Below are 24,729 nucleotides of genomic sequence, written 5' to 3'. Positions count from 1 at the left end.
CGGCAGCCTTGGTGCAGAGGTGACACTGCTGCTAGCCAGCCCTTCTGTTCTGCTGGCTCAGCCTGGTTCCCACAGCTCCTGTCAGCCTACAGCTGGGGCAGGAATGTGACCATGGGGGAGAAGAATGCAGACTTTTGAAGCGAGGAAGGTCAAAAAAGAATTGTTATGGTTGAGTTGTCTCAGGAGGGACACTGTCAGGTTAGTTTGGATAGATGCTATATGTTCTCCAAAGCAAGTGCAGATCTAGTCAGCCCACAGAGGTCCTTGAGCCAGCTAGGGTAAGCTTCGATGCCACATCAGGCAGATTGCATTTCCTTCACAACAGGGGTCAATGACATGCCACCCAAACACAATGGCAGCCAGTCAGCTCCAAGGCCCAGATACTCTGGGGTGCAGGCCAGGGTAACAGATGCTGCAACCTTCCCACTATTTCCTCACTTGTCTAGGAGATGACTAACTTCACACTCATCTTGTGGCTACTGCTTCCATGTCTGTGAGCATCCAAGCTGAAGTGTCTTCTGCTTTTTTATCTGACGTATGACAGGTGTCATAGAACTGCTAATGATTAATGATTTATTAAATAAGTCCCAGAGTCAGATGTCTATTTCAAAGATCAACTGACTCTAAGTTTGAAAAGAAAATGAATCACTCTCATTTTCATCAGATATACCAGGGCAAAACTATGATCAATTATTTTCCCTTGGATCCATTTCTTTTGTGAAAAGCTAAATCAATCAATTCATTTTTAGCAAATGAGACACAAGAAGACATAGAATATGAAGACTCTGGTAAGCAGGAGAGCAGGCAGAGCCCGCTGTGCCCTGTGGAGAAGCAGCACTAAGTGAAGATATCTGCCAGTCACTGTTTCAAGGCCAGGTCCCTCTGCAAGTCACCTCAGGGGACAGAGCCTGCCTTGACTGCTACCAGACCTTTTGGAGAGGAAAGGACCAAGTGGATCTCAGAGACAAGAAGGCAGAGCTCTCCTACAAAAGATGAGGGATATTCTTGTGCCTCAGTGCCCCTTTTAGTAATTCAGGTCTAACACCAGACACCATCAGAAAGGGTTTATAAGATCAGACTAGGGGCATAAATCTGATTTCACCACAGTCAGAGTACTCTTCTCAATTTATCCAAACTACGGATGTGGCCAGGGGGCTCACAACATCCTTCCCTTGCACTACAGACAGGAAAAACTAAAATAAAGAGCAACTGACGCTATCTGACTGCTCCTGTTGCCCTCTCCTCAAACCATGGTGATGTATGGCAGCTCAGCTTCTTACACTTGGTCCCAAGACTTCAGGCATGTAATGTTGATAAAGGGCTTGGGGGCCCTAATAGGGAGAGAGCTAGAAGGGCAATTAAGCAACCAAATTAATGCTACCAACACTGATAATAAAGGATCTGGATAGCCAGGGTATTTCCATGCTACTTACTGAATGCCAGGAAAGCACAGCTCTGACTGAGCTAAGCCTACATTTTGAATACTGAACGTTAGATTAAACAAGATGTGACTTCACTATGTTAAAAGTGAAGATTATTGCTCTATTCTGGTACACCAAATACAAAACTAAGTAGCGTTTAGGACTGCCTGCATAATCTATCCTACACGGCCTGGTGACTACAACCCCCACATCATCCACAAGTTCAGATGGTCTTGTAAAAATTGTGTAATTAAAATATAAGTTTCTATTCACAATGAAAATTTAAACACCCTACTTTCATCTAAAATATTCTCCATGGCTACGAGTAACAGAGAACTATCCTAGTAAAACAGAGAAAGATAAAAGGAAAGTGTTCTTCTCTATTCCTGCCTGCAATTGAGTGTAGCTACTCAGCAATCTGTTTGTAGTGCATTTTCTGTTCCCCTGCAGAGTTAGTCCTGGATGAGCACAAGAAATGGAGTTGACATCCAGTGGGAAATGTTGACCTATTGCAAACTGCTGCAGAATCAGAATGGGAAGATGAAAACTTTGTGGCATGAAAAATTCCAAAAATTTACTCCACAGAAATGTCAAAACAAAATGTCTTTGATGGGAACAAAACAGTCCAACTTGCTGGCATGACATTTCTCATTTTAAAATATCACATCAAATCCATATTTCAGAAAGACCATTGCTATTTCAGTTTGAAACACTAGCTTGCAGCAACATTTTCCATTTCGATTTTCCCACATTTTTTTAGAAACATCCAATTCATGGCAAGTTGCAATTGTCACTAAAACTCTTTGTCCTTCGGAAGAGGTGACCCTCCAAAACGTAATGATCTGCTCTCATCAGCTCACTTCTGTTGTCTGTGTAAGAAGTCCATGTAGGGGCATCTTCAGCAGTGTCTCCAGGCTGGGCTTTTTATAGCTAACCGGTCTGAATGTGTAACCATGAGGTGAAGGGTGTACAGTCAAGTAGAAGCAAGCACACCACTGCCTACTAAATTACTTCACGGCATCCCGAAGAAGAGAGTGATTGTCATCCGCTCTGTTTTACAGATGGGAACAGTGAGGGAACTTCCTGACATGCACAAAATCAAAAAGGGAGCCTGAAGCAAAGGCCGGTTTTGAAGCCTTGTCTTCAGGGTCTTGCTCCAGTGACTCCGCTGCAAGGCACATGTGCCTGCTCCTGCCTCTGACATTGCACAGAATACGTTTTTGAGAACACCGATTCATATGGCTTTTTCTCGTCTCTGTGAGACTGAAAAAACCAAGATCATCCTCATTAAATTCTCACTACTTTAATGGGCAATCTAATACTGAGAAAATGCCGACAATGACGTTCTAAATACCACTGTGATTCAGTGCATTTTGCAAGAAATAAAGCTGAAAGATGAGAGGAAATTATAGTTCTCTTTGTCTTTCTCTGATCTCTGTAGATGAACAACGCGTGGCGTTCCTGAGCAGCACAAAGCGCTCAGGACAGGCCAGCACAGAAATAAGTGGTCCACCCTGTACTGCGGCTCCTGCACCAGTCTCTGCTGCTGCCCAGGGCCTCCACCAAGGTAAGGGGGACTTGCCAAGGTTTAACTGCATGCTGCCCTAGGAAAGGGGCTGGCAGAACTGGTAATCCTACAACAGAGCTTTAGCAAACTTAAGAAATCACTTTGAAGCTGCCCCAGAGCCTTTTCTCCAGCCAGCATCACAGAGATAGACAACACATCTTACCTGTGCTGTTGCTGCTGTGCCTTTGCTGCTGTTGCAAGGATTTAAGCTCAGGACAGGGAACTCTTGGGCTTCAGACTTGTGTGACTCCAGGCAGCTCTTCCTTTGCCTGATAATCCCAGTCTGATAGAGTGATTCCTCAGGAATCCTGTGGGAACAGCGGGAAAACAACACCCCCAGTCCCCCAGGCACACAGAATACTCAAAGGGAGACTCAGTGGGGTAAGGAGGGTGCAGTCGCACCACTTCACCTTCAGAAAATGAGAGTGACAAGATCTATTACAGTAGCGAACCACCGAGAGCAGTACACGGACAGGAACGCTGCAGAAGCAGCACTCAGGGATGGATGGCTGGCCTTTCTCAGAGGAAAAAATTAATAACACTGCACAAGGCAAACAGAGGAGCAAGGAATAGACTGTGAGCAGGCTGAAGGTCAGCCTTCATCTTACAGGAGTGGGGAACTTTGTAACAAACTGCCACAGAGCCCTGGCATTCCCTGTGAATGCTGCTGTGCAATGCTACACATGGCAAGAAAGCAAGGAAACAGCTATATATCAGTTTTGCACCGTGATTCTGCACTCAGCCATCACACCAGCAGGTCCCCAGAGGCATCCCCAAAACTTTTGCACCCTTTCTGAGAGTGGCTCTTGAGAGTAACCAGGGGAATGGATGCAATGGTTTCTGGAGTAACTTGGGTGAATAAAAGGGATCCATGCAAAAGTAACTGTGGAAGTGCATACTAAGCAAAGCAAAGGCACCTGAATACAAGTCATAAATTCCTGGAGTGGATGATTTCACAATAGAGAAGTCTCGAGTATCACAGAACAGTGTGAAAGGACTGGAAGTTCGGTGATTGTTTTGTAAGCAAGTGTCATCAAGGACTGACACAACCCACCAGAGCCTATGGCGGATTTTCTACCTTGGGATACTTTTGTGAGGAAAACTGGCTATTTCCCTATACCACCTGTCCCACGGGATGGGCAGGAGGATACCTGAGGAAGCCCCAAGAGGTAAGAGAAATAAGTGGTGCTTTGCCCCTCACCAGCCCTGCAGCAAAGAGCCGTGGAGTCTGTAAGACTGCTTAGAGAAAGCAGGTTCACAAATGAACCACGTCACACTGTGAGCAAGCTGTGTTTAAAGCCAGCACAAAATTTGCTGTGCCCTTCTCTGAAGCTGAAGCGAAGGGGTGCCTGCATCCCTGGGGCATAGGGAGGTATGGGGATGGGAGGTGCAGAGGAAAGCTCTGTGGGGCAGGAGGGATGGGACATCCCGCTGGCCTGCTAAAGAGAGGAGGAAATCGCACATTCATACCTAAGTTCAGGATAAACATTTTCCAGGTACCACTTGAAACTGTGGCACTTCAACCTCTTCCGTAGCTCCACTCTGCTCTGGACACTGTGGAAAGAAAATACTACAGTGATACAATGGAAATCATGAAGGTGAGATCCAACGCATCAGAAAGGAAGGCTGGGCAAAAGCCAACAGATACGCACAGACAGCAAACACAAGAGCGTGAGCAGCTCTATTTTCTGCCCTCTCCTGCAAGAGCTTGGGCGGTCGTTTTGATCTCTGTCTCTCTGGAGGTCTCACTTAGTAAAATGGCATGATGACACATTGCCATTTTAAAAGGAGCCTGGAGTTTGGTGGATGAAAAGGTTCGTCGAAAAGCACAGTTATTTATTAGTAAAATATGTATACTATCTCCTGTATGCAAAAAGCATTAATTTAATAAATTATAATTAACATATGCTATTAGAAGTTACTCTTAGTTTACAGGACTACAAAAAGCCTTGATTTCCAAGAGCACCCAAACACGCCTTTATGTCTGTCTTTCATTAACCAGGGCAAAATTTCTGCTGAGGCATCATGCTGTATAGTGACATTTTCCAAACTCCAGCTCCTCCCTGGGCCAGCCTCTCCCCGTGCAGCTGTTACGAGCTGGCATTTACAGAGCAGCACGAAGCCTCCCTTCGCATAGGCTATCTTCTCCACACCCTGACACATTTAACAGGACAGAACTGTTGCTTCATTCGGTGCTGATGGATGGGAAGAGGATATGAATTCAGTGGAAACAGGCGAGTCACCAGGACTTCGATTTATTTATCCTGGAGATTGAAGAGTAGGCACAAGGAATTTGGGTTTGGATTTGGAATGCCCTGTGGTCCAAAGGAACCTTTCTAAGGAAAGGAAAAACATATGAAAACGAGAGATTAACACAAATACTTACAGCCCTCCCGACAGGGAGGCGTTTCTGACCGTTCACAGAACGATGGGAAACTCTCTGCATAAAAAGCACTTGCTCCTTCCCAGTAAAGCCTTGACAGGCCCAAAATCTGGTTACTTTCCTGCCCCTTCAGCTGCCAGCAAGACTTCTGGACTCTCCCCACTAAACTCCGCTCTGTACTTGTCTCTAATGCCAAAGGCAGGATAGGCAGAGGGGTTCTTCCCCCACCTCGGTTCGGTTCAGTCACTGGGATAAACCAGCCCCGCACATAAACTAGCTGTTTATACGTGTCATTGCTGTGCTCGTAGCATCTGCCTACATTAGCATTTAATTGAGTGTTACTACAGAAACAACAGGCGAGTTTCCGCAGCAGGGCGACGTCACCGTGAACACCCACCGCAGCAGGCAGGGCACAGGCAGCAGAGGAAGACACTCACTTCCCATAAGGCCTCCCTTGGGCTGTGGGACGAGCTGCATAGTAGTACTGCTTGAATTCGTCCATCCACACCTCTGCCGTGCGCTTGGTGTTTCTGAAGGAGACAGTGAAAGACAGGTGAAACCAAGGAAGTCTCCACGGTGAAATTTTCTAAAACACGTTATCTAATTGATCCCACTCTTCTTCCATCCTCAACTTGATCTTTGGCTTCACCCAAACTGCCTTTAATCCAGCCCACCCCTTGCTATTAGAGAAGGCACTCCTCCTCCCCATTACTCCAGGAACCAAACACAATGTGCCAAAGCTTGAATTCACCATTTCGAACTCAGTCAGATGCTTTGCATCCACCAGACTCAGAACCAAAGCTTCTCTTAAGCATCATCTCCCAGGCAGGTGTGCCTGAGGGCTTTATTTAATGGTTGGGACAGAGCTCTGAAAAGTGGTGCAAAATTTGTCAAAGACTGAAGGCAAATGTTTTCTTTGCTTCAATCCTGTATGGACTCTTCTGCTTTACCTAGATTTAACTGAGGCAAATCTCAGCATTCAAAGCTTAAGAGAAACCACTTTGGCCACAGTGCTGTAGCATAAATGTCAGTCGTCCACATCAGTCAGGTGTCTGCAGAACGTTTATGAACCTGAGGAAATCTTCTGTTGACTTCAGGTGGCCCTAACTCTCCTCACAAACGGCTTTGGTGCTTCATGCCTATTCCTGCCTGGGTCAGCGGAGTTCTCCAAGCTCCTGCTCCAAGGTAGGCCAGTGCCTCCGAGCTACTGCTACCACAGCACTAAGCTGCCTGTGCCATGGAGCAGGCTCTGGATCCAGCCAAGCCCCATGCAGACAGAAAAGGAGATAGTCCATACACAAAGCTAGCAAACACTGGTGTCTGAGCTGTCTCTTGCACTGAAGTAGAGGCCGTGTGGAAAAAAAAAAATCAATATCTGGCAGAAAGGTGGAGATATTTTTTACTAACATCTCTGTTTAAACCTAGCATCGGGTTGCCAGAAGCTACTTCTCCTCTCAGTCTGTATAATGTAACATTAAGTTTAAGGCTGACAGATACTGTAAGGTTAATAGAATCCCAGTTCCTAATGCCTATAAATACGTTTCTCCCTTTTCATGCTGATTCATGGTGCTTTTTCCTCTCTAAGGCCACTCGCATAGTCTAAGTGCTCTTGCTCAAGAGATGCCTAAGTCAGCGTCTACATGTGTACCTCACCTTCCTCAAAGCGCAGGGTTTTTTTCTGTCTGGCTTCCTGACGTCATTTATAAGAAACATGGAGATGAATGTCAAGGCTCACACCTAGGCATGATTCAGACCTTCCCAAAGTCCCTGGATGCCTGTGCCTGAGGTGCAGCCGGAAGAGCCATCCCCATTTGAGCTCCTTTGCTCCTCCTGCAGGTGATGCGATGCAGACACTACCTTTAAACAAAGGTTTGCAGCGACTCCAACAGTGGTTTTGCCACATCCCCATCTCTTCTCTAGAAGACTTATTCAGCTACTAAAAGCAAGAGCCCTCCTCATGATGCTCAAATTTGTGCCCTTCTTGTTTGCCAGCAACACACTGTGCCCCTCTCCACCGTCTTTTTGAAGAAATGTGACAAAATCTCCTTCCTGCCCCACACACTGTGTGGCTGGAAATCCCCTATTAGATATAACTGAGAGATGTAATTTGCACTCGCCCAGTTCGTCATCTCGCGCAAAGCGTGGGAAAGCTGCAGGGAGCCCGGGTCAGTGGTAACCCCGCTGCCAGCAGGTGGGTCTTCACAAATACTGCTGGCTCTTCAGAACACTGGTAAAGCCACGATAAAAGGAATGCCTGGTGTGTGAACACACACAAATGAAGTTTAGCTGAGAAACAACTTTGTATTAAGTATAAGTGACCCCAGTGTTTTTCTCTGTTGTTTAATTACAACCTTCAGCCTCACGGACTAAAAGAGGAAGAAATCTTTTCTGACTCCACTAGCTGCTCCCATCATCTCTCCAATGCTGATGCCCACTTCTGGACTGCTGTTTCCAGGATCTTGGCCCATTCCAGCCAGATATTTCAGTACTTTATTGAGGCTCTGTTCCTGCAAATGAGGACAGATCCCCTTCAGCTGGGATGCCCTGGCAGGTCCCTCGGTGCCCCCACCAGCGAGGTGCAGCCCATCATGCCCCTGCTCAAGGGGCAGCACCAGCCCCAGGCAAAGCTGCCTGCTCCAGCACGCTGCTCAGCTCCTCTCCCTGAGAGGCATCGGGAACCAAATTTTCTGGTTCAGCTGAGCCACGCTCAGCGCTCAGCTAAGGTCGCTGGGTACTGACAGACATTGCTGGCAGCCTGATTTCAGGTCATTATAAATGTGTTCTGACAACCTTAGGGTCTAAACCATTTGCTGTTACAGTAGCTAGTGCTCAGGGAGATGCTGGGGCCATCCCTCCATTTCCATGCTGATGAAAGGTACCGTACAAGCGTCCTATTTCTGTCATATTCTCAACCCTGCAGAAATCCTAAGGGAGAGTCGTACTGACTTGCATTTTCTTCGGCTCAGGAGATTTTTGCCCAGGGATATTTCAAAGTTTTCCAAACAAACTTTCCTCCCTGTCTTCTCTGCTCCCCCCTCCTCACAAGGCAGCACCTTATTTCACTTCACAAAAACTAAGCAAGTACAAAACACCTACTTAATGTATGTATTGGCGTTTCCCTCTGGAAACACGTATGGATGTTTTTTCCGGAAGACGTGTCCAACGCGGCTGCAGGGGATGATTTCCAGGCTCCCTCCACACATCCACACACGGAAAGAGATTTCTACAAGAAAAGCAGCTTCAGCATTTTGTCTTTCTGTCCTAGAGCGGGCTGGACCCTGGTGTTACCTCTCACTTCATGCTCTGCCACATGTAAGTGGGGTAAATCAATTACCAGAGGGTCTTCCCTAGGCACAATTCCCTTAAAAGCACATTTCAAAGCTTCTTGTGATCAGTTTGAAGTCAGTGCACAGCAGGTGCTATCACAATGGCTATAGAAAGACATTAAGTAGGTCCCTTTTCACGCAACCCCGCTTAGATTGCAGAATCATTTTGCCAGTTTCATGCTCCCATAATTACTTCTGTGCTGCCTGTTTCAGAGTCACTTCCCTCTAAAGGGCTGTCAAGGTCATCAGGAGAGGCCGTGAATTCTGTTTATTAATCACTATGACTGTCATTATCTTTATGAATCCACCACAGATTCTGCAAAGTGAACAGAGAGCTGCATACCCATCACCTGTCTCAAAACAGGGTAGGAGCTTACCCTGCCCAGCACGTACTCTGGGCTGTGACTGCCAGTGTTGCAGTCCAACACAGCACACACCTTCACACAAGCAAAGGTCAGTGGTGGAATGGATTATCCAAAAAAAGTCTGGATGAGCCATCAGTACAGGAAATATTGCCCCAAGGTGCTCTCTGGCTGGTCCATGGGACGCTTCTGGAGGAAAATGAGCCTGTGGCACAATTGACACCAGCAGTTATGGGGCAATTGACAGGGAGATGGATGAAAGTTGGTGACAGAAGCTGGTGAGGTAGGACGGGTGAGCAGAATGGCTGATCTAATGGGTCCATCTGGTCCTAACGTCTGTAAAGCTGTGAATCTGCAGCTATATTGTCAGAAAGTCATGCTTAGATAGAACCAGCATGGAAAAGAAACTAAATTAAGAAGAAAAGGCTTCAGCAGTTCTTTGCACCCTATTTTATCATCTGTTGACAGTACAGAGCTACACGTAGCATATATTTACTCCAAACCTATAAATTCCTTTTCACTTCCCCCCCCTCCCCCCAAAAAAACGTTAACTACAGAAGTCACACAGCAGGCCACATATCTTTGCCAGCTCATGCTCCTGGCAGCCCCCTCACATGTGCCAGCACAAGGATGATGTGTCCCCAGGTTGGATGTTGGCAAGACAAGCACCTGTGGTGGAAAGGCCATTTGGGCAGTATGGGTAAAAGTCGTCATCCTCCTCCTCCACTACCATCCTTCCAAAAACAACCCACAGTTTCAATGAGCAAAGAAGAATTGGAGCCCAGACCTCTAGAGCCACCTATTCTCAGCACATGCAGCTCAGCTCTGACGTGCACATTGCTGCAGAGGTGAGAGCCACCTGCCTTCATGTCTCTCCCATCCCCACTCCCAGCACCTACCTGCTCCTGAGCTGATGGAGATGGCAGGCTGGCACAGCCACAAAGCCCTCTTGCCTTGATGCCCAGGTCCAAAATTCAAGGCTTGAGCCTATCTCCAACAGCTGGCCCTGGCAGCAGGGGCCGGCAAAGGCTGGGATGGGAAGGCAAAGCAGGGAAGAGAAGTATTTTTTTCCAGAAATCCTCTCCCTTTCCCTTCGTTGCTGCGTTTACAGACAAGAGTTGCAAGAGCAGCTGGAGCCTCACCACTTTCCCCAGCGTTGGGTATTACCAGGCCAATAAAACGTGCCCTTGTGCTGTGTCCTGGTGCAATACTGAGAGAAACCTTATTCACAGCTGCAGAGAAATGAGATTATGGCAGGATGTGGCCTCTCTAAGTTGCTGTGCTCAGTTCCCCTCACGCGTGGCTGTTGCTTTCATTTGCCTGTGTATCCCAGCACCGGCTGCACCGCCAGCACTGCCGTGTAAATCAGAAGGGTGCCCAATAAACCAGCTGAGCAACTGTGAACCACAGGATTGGGCCTTCCCCTCCTCTGGTCCTTCTGCTCAGCCTGGGAAAAGAGCAGTTCCCTGAAGTGCTACAGGGCAAAGACTTGCACCATTCAGTCCTCGCCTGCTCTTAACTTAAAGTCTAATGAAGAGGTGGGCTGAGGTGATCTCTGTGCATTGCAAACTGTCCTCAGAACACAGAGCTGGGTAGGCAGGAGATGGTGAGGAGTCTGAGCTCTCTGCTTCAGACACGCTGCACCCTGCAGACCCTGCTCCAGTCCCAGCAGAAGCAATTAAAGCACAGGTTTCAGCAGGTAAGGATGCCCCACGCAGCTATCCATGGCAGCAAACAAGCAAGGTCTCCAGACAGGCAGCTGAGAACTAAGTGCCTTCGGAGGAGGTAAACCGAGGCACCAGTGAAGGAATGGCTCGAGGCCAGCTCAAAGGAGCCAGGGGAGCAGAACCAACAGTGTGCTTCACCTGACCCTTGAGAGGTGTATCCAGTGTGGGTGGCCTCTTGGAGCAACCTGCAGGAGAGACGTGGGCAGAACACGTTGGGGTGCACTGGGCTTGGCCTTAGCTTGGCAAAATACCTTTAGCTCTTCTTGCTAGCCTGCAAATCCTTCTGCCATTATTTATAATTCACCTACAGGGGATTAAGTAAATTTAAGAAGTAAAACACCTACAACGTCCTCCTTCTAACCCAAACACATCTGCTTTTGTTTTGCCTGAAGTCTCCAGCCCCCTCTAGCTGCCCAGTAATTAACATTAAAGGCAGCAACGATGCGCCCCAGTACCAGAGTCAGGACTAAGCTACCAGAAAACACATGGTTCACTGCAAGCACCCAAAATGAGCAGGCACTCAGTCAGCAACTGCTCTCTGTCACCTGCTCACAACTGACCGGGGCCAGCAGAGTCACAGCCACCCTTGCCTGTACGCAGCTTTGAGCCAGGCACACTTCTGCTCTCAGGGCAATGGACAAGACGGAATCTGCCCTACTGCTTACAGACCTACACTTCTTTGTTGCAGTATTAACCTCTCCTTTGTCAGGCCAATGCCCTGCGGCAGCATTACACCCTGCAGCGCAGCAGTGCACGGTCGAGACCAGCCGCCCGGGACACAGCACCAGTAAGGAAAACATCGAGCTCCGTAGGATGGGCCATAACCACAGCACCAGGCCTGCGAAGGAGGTCAATGCCTGAAGTTGCAGGGCATCAGACAAGCTGCCAGGATGGAGCTTCCCCGGAGCATGAGTTGCCCCATCACTGTTCATCTCCCAGGAGCAGCTCGGGCTGGCTGCTGCCAGAGATGAGTGGTGAGCAGAGATGGACAGCGGGTCAGGCATGGTGTGGCTGTTCCTCTCCTCCTGTCTAGTCCCCCTCTTGAATGCTTTCTTTGGGCCATTGGTCTAGCAGCAGGAGGCAGGAGGGTTGCTGCTCCCCTCCTAGGTTTCCTCAGAGCCACCACTCGCAGAGGAGCAGAGGCTTTGCATCAGTCTGGTGGCAAGATACCTACTCACAGAGAGAAAGCACGAAGGAGAGAGATCCTACTGCATAACAAGATATAAATAAATAAAATATGCTAGAGGAAAAAGGCATGTGAAGGAAACAACAGTGCCAGGCAGCGGACGGGTTACTGCAGGCGGCAGCATCTGTTCTCTTGGATGACTGACAGCATCGCTGCATGTGCTAAGACACAAGATCCTTCCTTCCTTGCTAGCCATGGTCCCCAGAGGTGTGAGCTATTAAAGCCAGGTTCTGATCTGTCTCCCTGACATCGAGTGCCTCCCCCTTCTTTCATGGATACAGTCTATTGCTCTGATCTGCAGCATCACTACAGCTTCAAAGAGAGAACAGCCCAGCCTGATCCAGCTCCGCTTGACATGGGGGACAAGGGACAAGCTGTTACCTCCTTCATGTGCCCTCTCAAGCCTGCATGCAGTAGATTTCTTAATGCCCACCTTGCCCTGCAATAATTGGCAGAGGTGGCTCAATGAGGTCAGCTCTTAACCTTTTTTTTTCTGTGTAGAAAAAATGATAGTGTTAAGGAGAGCCTGGCAGCACTCAGCGATACAGAAATGGATAAGCAGCCAAGTTACTTTGCCACCTGCTTGCAGCACGCTGTTGGAGCTACTGTTTCAGGCACCCTGCAAATTCAGGGAGGCTCTGATGCCTCAGTTCATAGTGTCAAAATGCTGTCATCAGACAATGGAATAAGAAATGTCTTTGCTTTTTTTAATGAGAAAATAAGATCCGGAAGGAAGGTTGCGTGTGATGTTCTCATCGTTTGGTAAACCAAAGCTGGGAACTCTGTGGTTTAGGGTATTTACCTATAGGCAATCAAAGCAGCATGGAAGGCAGGGAGTCCCAAGCACCAGCAATTGCTCACTTCCCACCACTCGTGGTTGCAGGATCCCTTACTCACCTGAGACCATAACCTACGAATGTTAAGTGAGGGAAACCATGCAGAGCATTCAAAGCGAAGCCCAAATTGACTGTGTATCCATCTGGCATGACTCAGGAACAGAAGCCAACACAGCAAGGCATAGGAGAAAGAAGAGCGACTCACCAAAGTTCTCCCCACCCCAGATGTCCATGGCACTGTCGTACTTCCCCAGATGGTTGAACCAGGATTTGTCAATCACAAATAGCCCCCCGGCAATGATGGGAGTCCTGCAGAATGGGTAAGGGAAGAGGGGACACGCTCTCAAACACTGCTGCAGCACCTGGATGCACAGAAGCAACCCTACCATTTGCATCATCTTCCATTGTCAGGACATTTCCTATATATCCCCTCGCCAAACAAGGACAACACACCTCCAAAAAAGCATCTGAGTCTTTCTTTCTGCTGCCTTGGATTTTGCTGTCAATCATAAATTGCCTGGCACTTAATGACTGGCTAATGCACAACTTCTATAAGCCCGAAGTTCACAGCCCTGATTGTAGGCTTCAGCATCAAAAATGCACTTAGCGCTCGGGGGGTTATTCACTCAGACGGGCATTTTGCCTGGAGCCAGCCTATTAAGAGCACTGTTCCACTGGGGAGAGGAAGGCAGAGCCAATTCAGACGGGCTTTTTAAAAGCCATCGCTAACTGTGTGATCTTTATTTCAAAACAGGGTTATTTTTCATTCTTTGGATTAGCTAAGAAAACTGCACAGAGAAGGTCTATGGAGGCGGGGAGGGCAGACCCAGAAGATAGCTCGAGGAGACTTGCCATTTGCTGGCACAGGTCCAGTCTTCTGCAACTGAATAGTTGCAGACAGTGTGGATGCCTTAGCACAGGCTTGGGAGGAGCGGGGGTGACTGCAGTGCCCAGGCTAGTCTACACAGTGCCCTACGTGGCAAGCCAGCAAGAGCTCCTGTTAACAACAGCATCCTAAGGAGAAGCAGTGCTTTGCTCCCCTGTGAGCTTTCTGAGATTCTGAGCTTCCCCCAACACTCGGTCTCCTCCACGCCACACATCCCAGCGTTTCCCAGCTGAAAATGCACACAGCAGCACTAGGCTTGCTGCCAGGAGAGGCTTCCAGCAGAATGAAGGACTCCTTCCATCCCACGGCACGAGGACAGATGGCATCTCTCTTGTTCAGTTTCGTTATCTCTCCTGCACATCCCAAATTTCTGAGGAGCCTTCAGTGAGCTCCAGAAGAGCAGTGCTGATCTGCAAAGGCTGGACCAGACACGACATTTTTATCAAGTGGGCTGAAGACAGAGCCTCATTTTAAGAGATGGCTGAGCTGAAAGGAGCAGGAGTCTAGAGCACTGGGCTTTTTCTCTAACCATATTCAGTCTTCTTAGCACCACCAAAACACAACCAACCATAAATATAACCCCTCTACCTTTGTAGCACGTTCAGGCTTCAGTGTTGGGAGGTGAAGCTGTATTACAAAACAAGCTAGCCAGGAGCTTCCTACAGGTATTAGAAGTTCAGAGGTGTCATGCAAGGAATATCACACTGCTGTGGTGCATGGTGACACACGTGAGGTCAGATGAGGTGCATATACTGCCCCGTGTTCCTCAGGTGCCTCTTTCCTCCTCTTGACTTACTTAATGGGTTCAGTGGGATCAAGTCGTTTGGCTTTCTGCTCTGGGGAAAGCTGCTCCCATTTGAAATGCAGACTCCAGTCAAAACCTAAAATTGAAGTAGAGAAGTATCATGGTGAAATGAGAAACAGGTTTGGATCAGGAGGCAATGCAGGCTGCAGCAGCCATGTTTGATGGAGTATTTTCCACATTTTCAAATTACTTAAGTCATGGAGATGCAGCTCTTGGGAGAAGAGTCCAATGACTAATATATTTTACTAGTGCATATGAACCAGAAACAACGTATTGCATTATAATTGCAAAATGAAGCACTCTGAAGGCAGGAAAAGTCAGAATAAAAGCTGCTGCTGAAACCTCACTTTGTCCCCTTGCGCACACAGACACACGCTCTGATGGATATTGTGTGCTACAAATAGCACAGGCATACTAATAAGTGCTTACAGTCGCGTCCTCCATTTGTTGCCTAGACGTCCCCCATCTCCTCTTGCTGGCAGCCAGGCTTTCAGTGCTGCCAAGGGTGGCTTCAACGTGACCCTTCTTTCCTGCTTGACCACTTTATCCACTGTAGCAAACACCATTCCTCACGCCACACTTACCTGTCTCTAAAATAGCCTGAAGACAGCCAGCGGGGAGCACTGAACAGTGCTAATGTGCTTTTTGCAAGACAGCAGGAGCCAGTGGCGTGGTGCAGAGCCACCAGCTCCTCGGGCCACTGCATGCTCACACCACAGGATAGACACCCGCAGGTCATGCAAGCAGCTCGGACTTACCTCCTCTGAGGTCCGAGGAAGCTGCCACATAGGCAAAAGTGTCCAAGTTGATGATGTCAATAACGGGGCTGACCACGCGGGTGGGATCCTGGAAAGCAGAAGTGAAAGGATCCACGACTTCAGATCACACCACTCAAACTGGTCAAAGGATGCTCTGACTCCTAGAGACACCAGGTGGCTGGAAATCTTGGTGTCATTCAGGTTTGTCAGGGACAAGTGCCCATCACTTCCTCCTCCTCCTCAGCCATCACATCAGTTCAACCATGGACTTAATGGCAGCAGCGCCAAGCAGCAGGGGTATTGCTGGGAGCCAGGGCCGTGCCACCGAAGGAGGCTGGCATGGCCAGAGAGACGGCACCATCTCTCCTGGGAAAGAGGACTGAGTGCTGCCGGGCCCAGCATCTCTCACCAGTTTGGCTTCATCTGCAGTCTCTACCTCCGCAGGCTGTGCGTGTACTTGGCACTGAGGCTGCCTGAACACAAAGCTCTGTCTGCCTTTTGCAAATTCGCCAATGTATTCCCCTTTCACCTCCCTCAAATATTTTTTACTGGATTTCAGAAGTCGGGCGATAAACAGGCAGTTGAAATGACAGAGGAAAACCACAGGCAGTCAAGCAGCTTAAATACAGGCCATTTAAAATGTACAACCTATGGGGATACAGTCAGAATTTTGCCAAAAGTGTGAAAGGGTTAAAAATAAAGACCGAAATTATTTTAAATAGTAGGTGGTGATTTAATTAACATCTTGTTACGGGCAAAGAAATTATACAAACAGTTATGAACAAAAAAAAACTCTACAAGAGGAAGAGACTCTGACAGCTTTGACTGGTCTCTTATCTCTCTTTTACTTTTAAAAAATCCCAAACTCCAATTAGAGCTGAAACTTCTTTACCCTCACCATATCAAACAGTTTTTCACAGCCACGAAAAGGAAAGCATCTAAGCACACACAGGTTTGGAAAAGACTTTGTTTCAGAAATTAGTCCTAACAAGGAAGTATTCAAATGCAGCTGTGGGAAGAAGCAACCAAAGGCCATGAGCTAAGAGCTGGACTAGAGCTTGACAAATACTGGGTATTTTCATAACTATGTCCGGTCCCGTACTGCACGGAGAAACTCCAGTCAGGTCCAAGCACGATGAGCCTTTCAAACTCCCAGCAGCTGCTGCATAGTGCCCCCGAACTGCCACAGCTCAATACACCCAACGATCCTCTGGGTGCCTGAGGGTAGTGGAAAGGTTGTAAGCAAAGCATCTGCCGGGCAGAACACTGCAGGAAAAGGGTTGTGTCTAGTCATTTAAAACTTGCCCCTCAAGCATCTTACTGGTGAGCATTTCTAACCAGCCCGTGCCTCTCCCCAGTTTCGATTCCACCCCTGTACTCACTGCATGGCACAACTTCTTGCAGGAAAATCCGCTTTTCCTCTTGGCTGAGTGCATTATTGCAGAGTGCCAGCAGCTTTCAGCAGTGCAGCCTTTTCCCTGCCTCACTTTCCCTGCCATGTCACGGGGACATTTATTTACTCAGCTTTCATGAAGGTCTCTCTGACCTCAATAGAAAAGAACGGCATGCTCAAGTGCCCAGCACTGTTGCTATGATTTATTTTGGGTTGAGCAGCAGATCTTATTATAGTCAGCTTCACCTTTCTGGGTTTTTTTTTGATACCCTGTCATGCCAGGGCATGTTAATATTAACAATGTCCAAATCTTCAATTGTCTTTCACATGAAATTCTCAAAAACCTGAGAATGCATTTCTCTAATACACTTTGCAAAGGAGCCAAATTATAGTACTAAATTAACATGAAAAAACTCTGAACATGGTCCTGAAGACACAGGACACGTTTCAGCGTTGTTAAAGGATCTTGACAGTAGCTTGTTTCCCAACCTCCATGTCAGGAGGTCAACAAAAAGGGTCACAATTGCTCCTCTGGCCCTACAGTAGCATCAGGCAAGGTGAGAGGGCCAAGCTGCCCCTCACCTGCCTCCTCCTGCTCCAGGAGAGCATCAAACTCAGGGGGCTGCTTGAGGGGGCTGAAAATGGAGGGTCACCATCCACTGGTTCAGCCCAGTGCCATTTGCAAAGTCAGTTTGGGGCAAGCTCACTGAGTCATACTGTAAAAACACCTTGGGCTGAATAATTACATTTTTAGTGAAGGTATTCAGTTGAAATGCACCATTAATGGCTTTAGAGATATTCCTCGTGCAAGTAAAATCAAGAGCCTGTGCCCATGTACTTACAGTCGTGCTCACAAATGTGCTGACGCAAAACACCCGCTGTCACTGCCACTCCGTGGGACACGCACCCTCCTGCACACAGGTCCAAGACCCCCAGACTGCCTCTCGACTCCCCCACCACACACACACCTCCCCACATCACCACTTGCTCTTAGCCTTTCTAGTCCCGCTTGTTTCCAAAGCCACATGCTGGGCACGCCCTGCCCACACCCAAAGTGACCGTGGGCCTGGGGAGGGGTGCCATCAGCTGCCGGGAAATTTTTGCGTGATGTGGCACTCAAGGGGCACCTTCGCATGTTTCCATGCAGGTACATGGTGGCCCACACAGGCTACGGCATTTCCCACCACACCAAGCTGCAGGAATAGCTGCTCAGCCCAAGACCGGGAAGGAGAAGCAAGACACGGGATGGCTGGTGGTAGCAAGAGCCACTTGCTGCTCCTTTGCTTGAAGCTGAAATCACATTAGCTCAAAGCAGACTGTTCCTAGGAGTTACATGGTAAGAAGATGCTCTTTCTAGGTGGCTAATCCTCCGGGCAGCAGTCGGACAGGGAAGCCATCTCTTTAGCACAGCCTGAAGGTGGCAGCAGTAACATTTCATACACTTCACTGATCAATATTTTAACCCTGACGGAAAGGATGGGCACAGTGGGAAGGAGGAGAGCGAAGACTCTCTGCGTTATCCAGCCGTTTTTCTGAGCAGTTAAAAAGCCAGCAAGTCGGACGCCACTTAATTTGCAGGTCCCTCACCACTCTTCACAGGAAGGCTCCGTTGCTTCCTGGTTTGCAAGACACTGGGCAGGGAAAGGGCTGCACGAGCAGCAGCGCAAGCTTAGACTGTAAGACTGGCTTACCCCCAGCCACAGAAAGATTTAACTCAGAAGAGCAAACAAAAAAACGTGTTCATGGAGGTGCATTTGATGAACCTGCATCAGACCATGATGCAGGGAAACTCCTAGGTGACGCTGCATGTGGCATCCACACTCATTTACCCCATGGGTGCTGAACGTGGGGCACAGTCCCAGAGCTGCCCAGGAATGCAGCTCTGCCTGTCCCCTACTGCTGCCACTGCTGTCCTTCTCCTGCCAAAACACATCAAAAGATCTGCCTGGGAAAAAGGCAATTCCTCTGAATATTCCCCACCGAAATACAGCAGGATTTCAGCAGAGAATGAGGAATGCCTGCCTCCAAAAAAAGCTCAGAGGAATGATCAATGCAGAGAAGTTTGGTGGTGAACCCCACCCTGGGGCAGGCCAGCTACGAGGCTCAAGTGGGTTATCATAGCATGTGTTCTCATAATTCCACCAGAGCTGTGATCAATAATATGAAAAGGCCATTTTCATTGTACTACCACTTAGCAGCAGCAACCTGGCCCAGTCTGCAAACTGAGGTTGAGATCTCTCCAGCTCCTGCTGCACTACGAGTGCCAGCAGCACCAAATTCCCTTGCCCACCATGGAGCGACCTGCCCTGGTGCTGTGCCCCCCCTTCCCCCCGTCCCATTGCTGCTGCATACAGGGGACGCACAGCCCAGCCAGCACAGCTGTCACCTATGGTGGTGTGGAAAGCAGGATGCCTTGGATGAGGGACACCATGAACAGCAGCCGAGCAGGTTTCTCCATAACACACCACCTCGGCTTCCCCTTGCCCCTCAGCTGCCCCTTGCTCCTCAGCTGCCTTTATTTCAACATAACTCAGTAGTTTTAAAATTACCAAGTAATAAATACTAGCAATCGGGAGCCAGAGGTGTGGCAAGGGTGGAGGAACGAGACGCAGTGAAGGGGAAGGACCCTGTGTACACACCGGAGCTGAAGGCTTCAACCTCTGCATCATGCCAGCAGGTCACCAGCACAGAGCTCCCTCTGACTCAGCTGACAAGGTGCTGGGAGCCTCCCTGCACTTGTCTGCTGAGAGTCGCCGCCAGCGAAAGGCAAGAATGTCATTGTCTGCTCCGAAATCAGCAGAATTTAAATCCTATTAAATCAATTTATTAGCGCTTAATTTGCATGAAATTAAATTCGGCCCCTATTCAAGGAGCCGTCACTCCCTTAAATCATCAGTGCTGAGCATTTTACATGATCCTAATTAAAAACTCTGCTGGAGCACTGCCCATGTATTCCCCTTTCACCACTCAAACTGTGCTTGCTGGTTAGAGCCCCACCGCCCCAGGAGGCACCTTATCCCACCCACACACTCCCCCAGTCACGGAGACAACCTCACCTAGCTGCTGGGTGGGGGAAGACCATCAAAGGCCACTTAGCACCCCAAAGGCTCATGGCTTCCTTACTCAGGTGCCTGCGCGCTGCTGGTTACAGTTGGGTGGTCGTGCCCGTTGAGAGGGAAGAGGAGGGGGACATCAGCAATGCATGCTGAGGACAGCCCTGGTATCTCAGGAACACTCACCTCTTTGATCCTCTGCAGCAGAGGGAGGAGCCAGTCCTTATTCACCTCACAGTGACTGTCGAGGAAGGTCAAGACTCCTGCTTGCGCCACATCCGCCCCTCGGATTCGGGACCGGATCAGACCTGTTCAGGGACACACCACATCAGCTGCTGCCCAGGCAGACGGGCAATGCCACAGGGCTCCTTCAGCACGGTCTCCTGCACGCACACATCTCCTGGGTTGTGACCCATCTAAATCGCCCTCGCACAAAACACGACCCGGGTTCTCTGCCTCCTTCCCGGTGCTGCAAGGCACACCAGCTGTTTCCCAAGGTCACCAAAGCGGAGCAAATAAATGGCTCCACTTAGACGAATGATTTATGGCATTTATGCCAATCCCTAATTTGCACAATTATTTCTGCTGTCACCTTCTGGGGCAAAACATGACTTAAAATGCTTCCATAACCTCCTGCAAGTAATAAATCTAATGTAGGCCTCAGTCAGCGGGGAATGGGCCAGGGGAGTCACGACTGGGATCACCTCATGCCAGAATCGGGCTTTTCTTGGACTGCTGACTCTCCCTTGCTGTGTCCCTTTCCACGTGTGTGTGAGAGAGACAAATGAACAAAAACGGAGCTCATGGAAAACAGCTGCACGCATGGATTTCACACCAGACTCTTTGAACAGACCGCTGCTCTTAGAAGATGCTATGCTCCTATTCCTGTGACCCTGCTTCTACAGGAGTCAGCTGGCTTTCCAACAGCTCCCGCCTGCACCACTGCTCAGGCGAACCGCAGCGTAAGAAAGGAGATGGTCTGTTGGCAAACAGGAGGACAGGCAGGTTGCTCTAAGGGAGCCGAACTTCTTGGTGAAGGAGTAAGAGTGTAATATGAGGGGAAATAGGCGCCGACAGAGACAGGCAAAAGGGTGTCAGGAGCAGCTGCACCCCTGGTCCATGCAGGAGATGGTCACTGACTTTCACTAGAACTCGCCAGAGGAAAGGGGCCAAGGAACAGCTTCTGAGCAGAAGAAGAATAGGACAACCAAGCCTAAAGCAATCCAGCATTTGCCAAGGTCACCTCTGGCAATGCAAGTTGTCCCCATCTCTCTCTCTTCCAACTTCTTTGTGGGCAGGCACAGTCTGCCACCCAGCCCTCCCCAAATCCTGGCAGGTCCTGAGGGGGCACAGCTTCAGTGACCTACTAAGTGAAGTGAGGTAACCCCTCCAGGCTGGATTTCCAAATCTTGACTGCTCTACAGAACACCAATTCTCCAGGTCCATCCAGTGCTAGGTGCGACCACGTATGTACCCCAATAACAGAAAAGGGTGAGAAGGAGATGTAGACCTATGGAGATCTCCCTGACTCTCCTGCCAACACAAATACATCTCTTACACCTATGGCGGGGTGATGCCACCCTCAACACGAGACCTGCAGAGCTGAAACCTCCCGCAGAAAGAATCTGCGGACAAACTCTCTCCGGACACACACCTGAACTCATGCCAGGTGAGTCCACTTCATTTCAGCCAGTTCATTTCATTTCAGTCCAATTTCATTTTCAGCATGAAAAAACCCCTTTGTGTTTTGTTTTCCTAATACTGCAAAGCAGGACTTGAAAACACCCATTCAGACTACGGGGAGCTGGAAAACATCTCAAAAGGTTGCCAGTAGGGCAGACATTCATCCTCCATATAGCCCTTCTTAATCTTTCAAATATAATTAATTATTCTTTTAAAATTTCCTACAGAAGCAGCAGGAGCAGATATCGTCTCTTTCATTAGAGCAAACATCTTTAAAAATAAGACCCCAGGCTTTGTTTTGCCTGTTCTAATTTTCTGGCAAATAAGCTACAGCTGAGCCTCGCTGGATATCTTCACAGTCCCATCTTTTTTCAGCTAGAGAGGGGGGACCCATCTCAAATCCCAGCCCTTTATCACATCTCCTTTCATCAGGGGCCCCCGTCCCCAGGACCTGCTGACCATCCTTCTCACCCACTCCATAGATGTCCGTCCCGCACTCCATGTCTCTGATGTGTCCCAAAATCCGGGTTTCCCACCTGGTAATAGGCAGGTGGCTCTTACCTTCTCGCTGTCCATTCCGCAAGCACTTCACCTTGGGGAGCTTGCCCAACAAGCGGCAGTCGTCAGCTTGGGAAACACAAAAGGAGGACACATCACCTGGCATCTCTCAAGTTGTGGCTCTGGCAGCAGAGATGGTCCCAGGGGAAATTGTGGGCAGGCAGAGGACACCACTGTGGACTGGCTGATGGCTTGTTAGGGTGATGGCACTGCCGGATCATAACAGTCTTACCCCTCAGCTCGCACAGCATCAATCAGGACAGGCAGAGCAGCAGTTCTCATAACAATAGTGTAAACCCAGCAGATTTACACTGAGAACGGCTGTATTATACTCTAACGTCAGCGTAGAAGAGTTGTAGTTGGGGTCCGAGTCAAAGTTTTCACACATTAATGCAAATGACTATTTTTGGTAGCTGCAAAGCAACACATAAGCTGTTTACTGCATGTCTGTGTGATGAGGCAGGAGCCTCCTGTGAGCCCTGAGCAAAAAGAAAAGGATGATCAAAGAGAGCCCTGTGGAGCATCCAAGGGCTCCTCATGCCTGGGGCAGTAGCTCCATGAGGTAGAGTGTCGCCACAGCCACCTGCACCCAAGCCAGGGAGGTCCTACAATCCCAGATGCAGTGGCTGCCATTGCTCTTGCCCTGGTGCTGCCTGCAGCCCTCGTACCCCTCATCACACTGAGTTCTCCCAGCAAGACCTGGGTCTGCAGGCAGCTGCACCCACCACAGCCTCCTCTAACTCTGCACACCCACGCCATGACCTCTGCAACCCTTTTGTGCCTCTCATCATTTCTCTGCCTCTTCTTCTTTCGGCATTATAAACACACATGCATGTGCCCCATCCTCGCCATCCACCTCGTGTGCCCACGTGGACTTCTGAGCGCTTTCAGACCCTCCAACAATCTTTGTTGACAAGAGACATCACCGTACCGGTATCCCTGACAACTCGGGCACAGAATTGCATTGTTCTGCGTACCCCAGGGGAGAAGGAGCGGCAGGAGCTGGCTGCAGACCTACAATGGAAATTCGCTGGGAAGAGCAGGAACCCACGTGCAGAACAACTGCACCCCAGCAAATAAAAGGTCAGTGGACAGGCAGAGGTGAGAAATGAGACACAACTAGGCACGAGATAAAAGCACCAATTGCTTAGGGTGGGTTACAGGGAAAAAACTGACCGTGTGTGTAGAGCGTATTATGCAAATACATGCATTTTATGTAAATGCATGCAGACTAGATGCCAGCAGGCTCAGACTACCACAGGAAAGGAGTTGTAAGACAGCTGCGGAGTGCTGATTTCAAGTAGCCGAGGGGCTGCTCTAAGTAAGGTGGAAAACACACTCCCCCCAGCGAGTGCTCCCCCGCTGGTGCCCCAGGAACGAGAGAATTTTAAACCCAGCCCTGCTCCTTCTCCAAGGCTCATGCCATCAGGTGTGCTGGACAGGGAACTGGCATTTCTACAAACCTTTCTCCTTTCAGGAAGGCAAGTACTTTGTCTATTTAGCCAAATAACCAGCATTTACTTCCTCCACCCTTCAAAAAGGCTACTCTGCTGTACACCAGGGCAGTAAGTCCTTGCACCTGCTCCTTTCCTCGGTCACAGCCACCCTGCCAGTCCCCGGGCTTGCCTAGCCTGCTCTCCTGTGCACCGGAGATGCTCCAGAGCTCACTGTAATCACTGCAACCCCCTCCTCCGGCTTCAGCAACTCCCCAGGGAGGTGTCGATGCCAAGAAGTGGGTCTCACGTGAAATCTGTCCCTAATGCTCTCTGAGGCAGTCCCTATTTATAACATCTAAGAGCAAGGCATAGATTTTTTTTTTTTTAAAAACCTCTCTGGCTTTGTTTTCACGTTTCCTGGTAAATGGCTACATTTTGCAGCTCCTTGAAATTTTAAGTGCCATGGGCTGCTCAGCCTAGGTGTATTTTACCATCCTTTTTATGCCCGAGAGTTTTTTTGAGCACTTACTCTCAGCATCCAGATATTCCCCCCTCCCATGTCCCTGGGAAGGTCTTTAGCTGGAGTGGTTCCCTGGGAGACCCCAGGGCTTCAGCTACTGACTTCTACTGGAGATCAGACCTATTGATTTCACTTGAGTCATGTTATTAACAAGCAAAGAACGGCAGGAGGATGTGGGCTGTCTGTAGCGTACAGTGCTATTTATGGTGCATCTCAGAAATGGGCAACTCATACAGGAAATCTTCTTTACATGGGTGAAAGAGAGGGTGAAAAAAAAGAAAAATCAATCAAGAGTTGCTAGTTGCTACATAAACGTATGCAGAACATATGTGTACATCAGGAGGGTCAGACTCTCATCATCCTGCGCAATTCCAGTGGTGTCAGCCCAGAATTTGTCCTGGCTGCAGCTGAAAGACGTATTAAACACGCCACAGCTGCGGCAGAATACAACCGCGTAAGGATTAGATTCACGTCTACTAGGCATAAAAAATTATTTGCCACGTGCTTTTCTTTTTTTTTTTTTGTGAAAATAATACAAGAAAAAGAGGTTTGATCATTTGGAATTTGAATTCTCCACATGGCAATGCAAACATGGAACAGTGGGGTTTGCTATCCACACCTACAGAGCTTTCAATTTTCTTCCGCTTTGACAAACCTTTCCCCCCTCTCTGCATAAATCTGTTATCTCACAGACTTTTTTGGTTCAGCCCATCACTTTTAACATAGAAAGGGTCACTTACGATCATCACTGAAGTCATCCACTAGTATGATTTCATGGACGAGGAGCACCGGGGTGCGGCTCAGCACGCTCAAGAATGAAGAGAGAAAA

At 48.8% G+C, this 24,729-nt stretch overlaps 1 protein-coding gene across 1 annotated transcript in view; it reads right to left on the bottom strand.

The window, feature by feature from the left end:
• GALNT14 (polypeptide N-acetylgalactosaminyltransferase 14) overlaps nt 1-24,729 on the bottom strand; it is a gene marked incomplete at its 5' end in the record, with an annotated part of 39,152 nt that overhangs the window by 4,749 nt on the left and 9,674 nt on the right. The window contains 10 exons of the mRNA XM_010135876.1: nt 3,152-3,296; nt 4,459-4,542; nt 5,809-5,901; nt 8,468-8,594; nt 13,014-13,117; nt 14,491-14,575; nt 15,258-15,345; nt 19,890-20,011; nt 21,948-22,013; nt 24,641-24,708. Coding sequence (XP_010134178.1) covers nt 3,152-3,296; nt 4,459-4,542; nt 5,809-5,901; nt 8,468-8,594; nt 13,014-13,117; nt 14,491-14,575; nt 15,258-15,345; nt 19,890-20,011; nt 21,948-22,013; nt 24,641-24,708 — 982 coding nt within the window. The remainder of the gene's footprint in view (nt 1-3,151; nt 3,297-4,458; nt 4,543-5,808; nt 5,902-8,467; nt 8,595-13,013; nt 13,118-14,490; nt 14,576-15,257; nt 15,346-19,889; nt 20,012-21,947; nt 22,014-24,640; nt 24,709-24,729) is intronic.

The sequence above is a fragment of the Buceros rhinoceros genome, unplaced genomic scaffold, assembly GCF_000710305.1.
Source record: "Buceros rhinoceros silvestris isolate BGI_N320 unplaced genomic scaffold, ASM71030v1 scaffold5275, whole genome shotgun sequence".
In the NCBI taxonomy this organism is placed as follows: domain Eukaryota; kingdom Metazoa; phylum Chordata; class Aves; order Bucerotiformes; family Bucerotidae; genus Buceros; species Buceros rhinoceros.
This window is presented reverse-complemented; position numbering and strand designations above follow the sequence as displayed.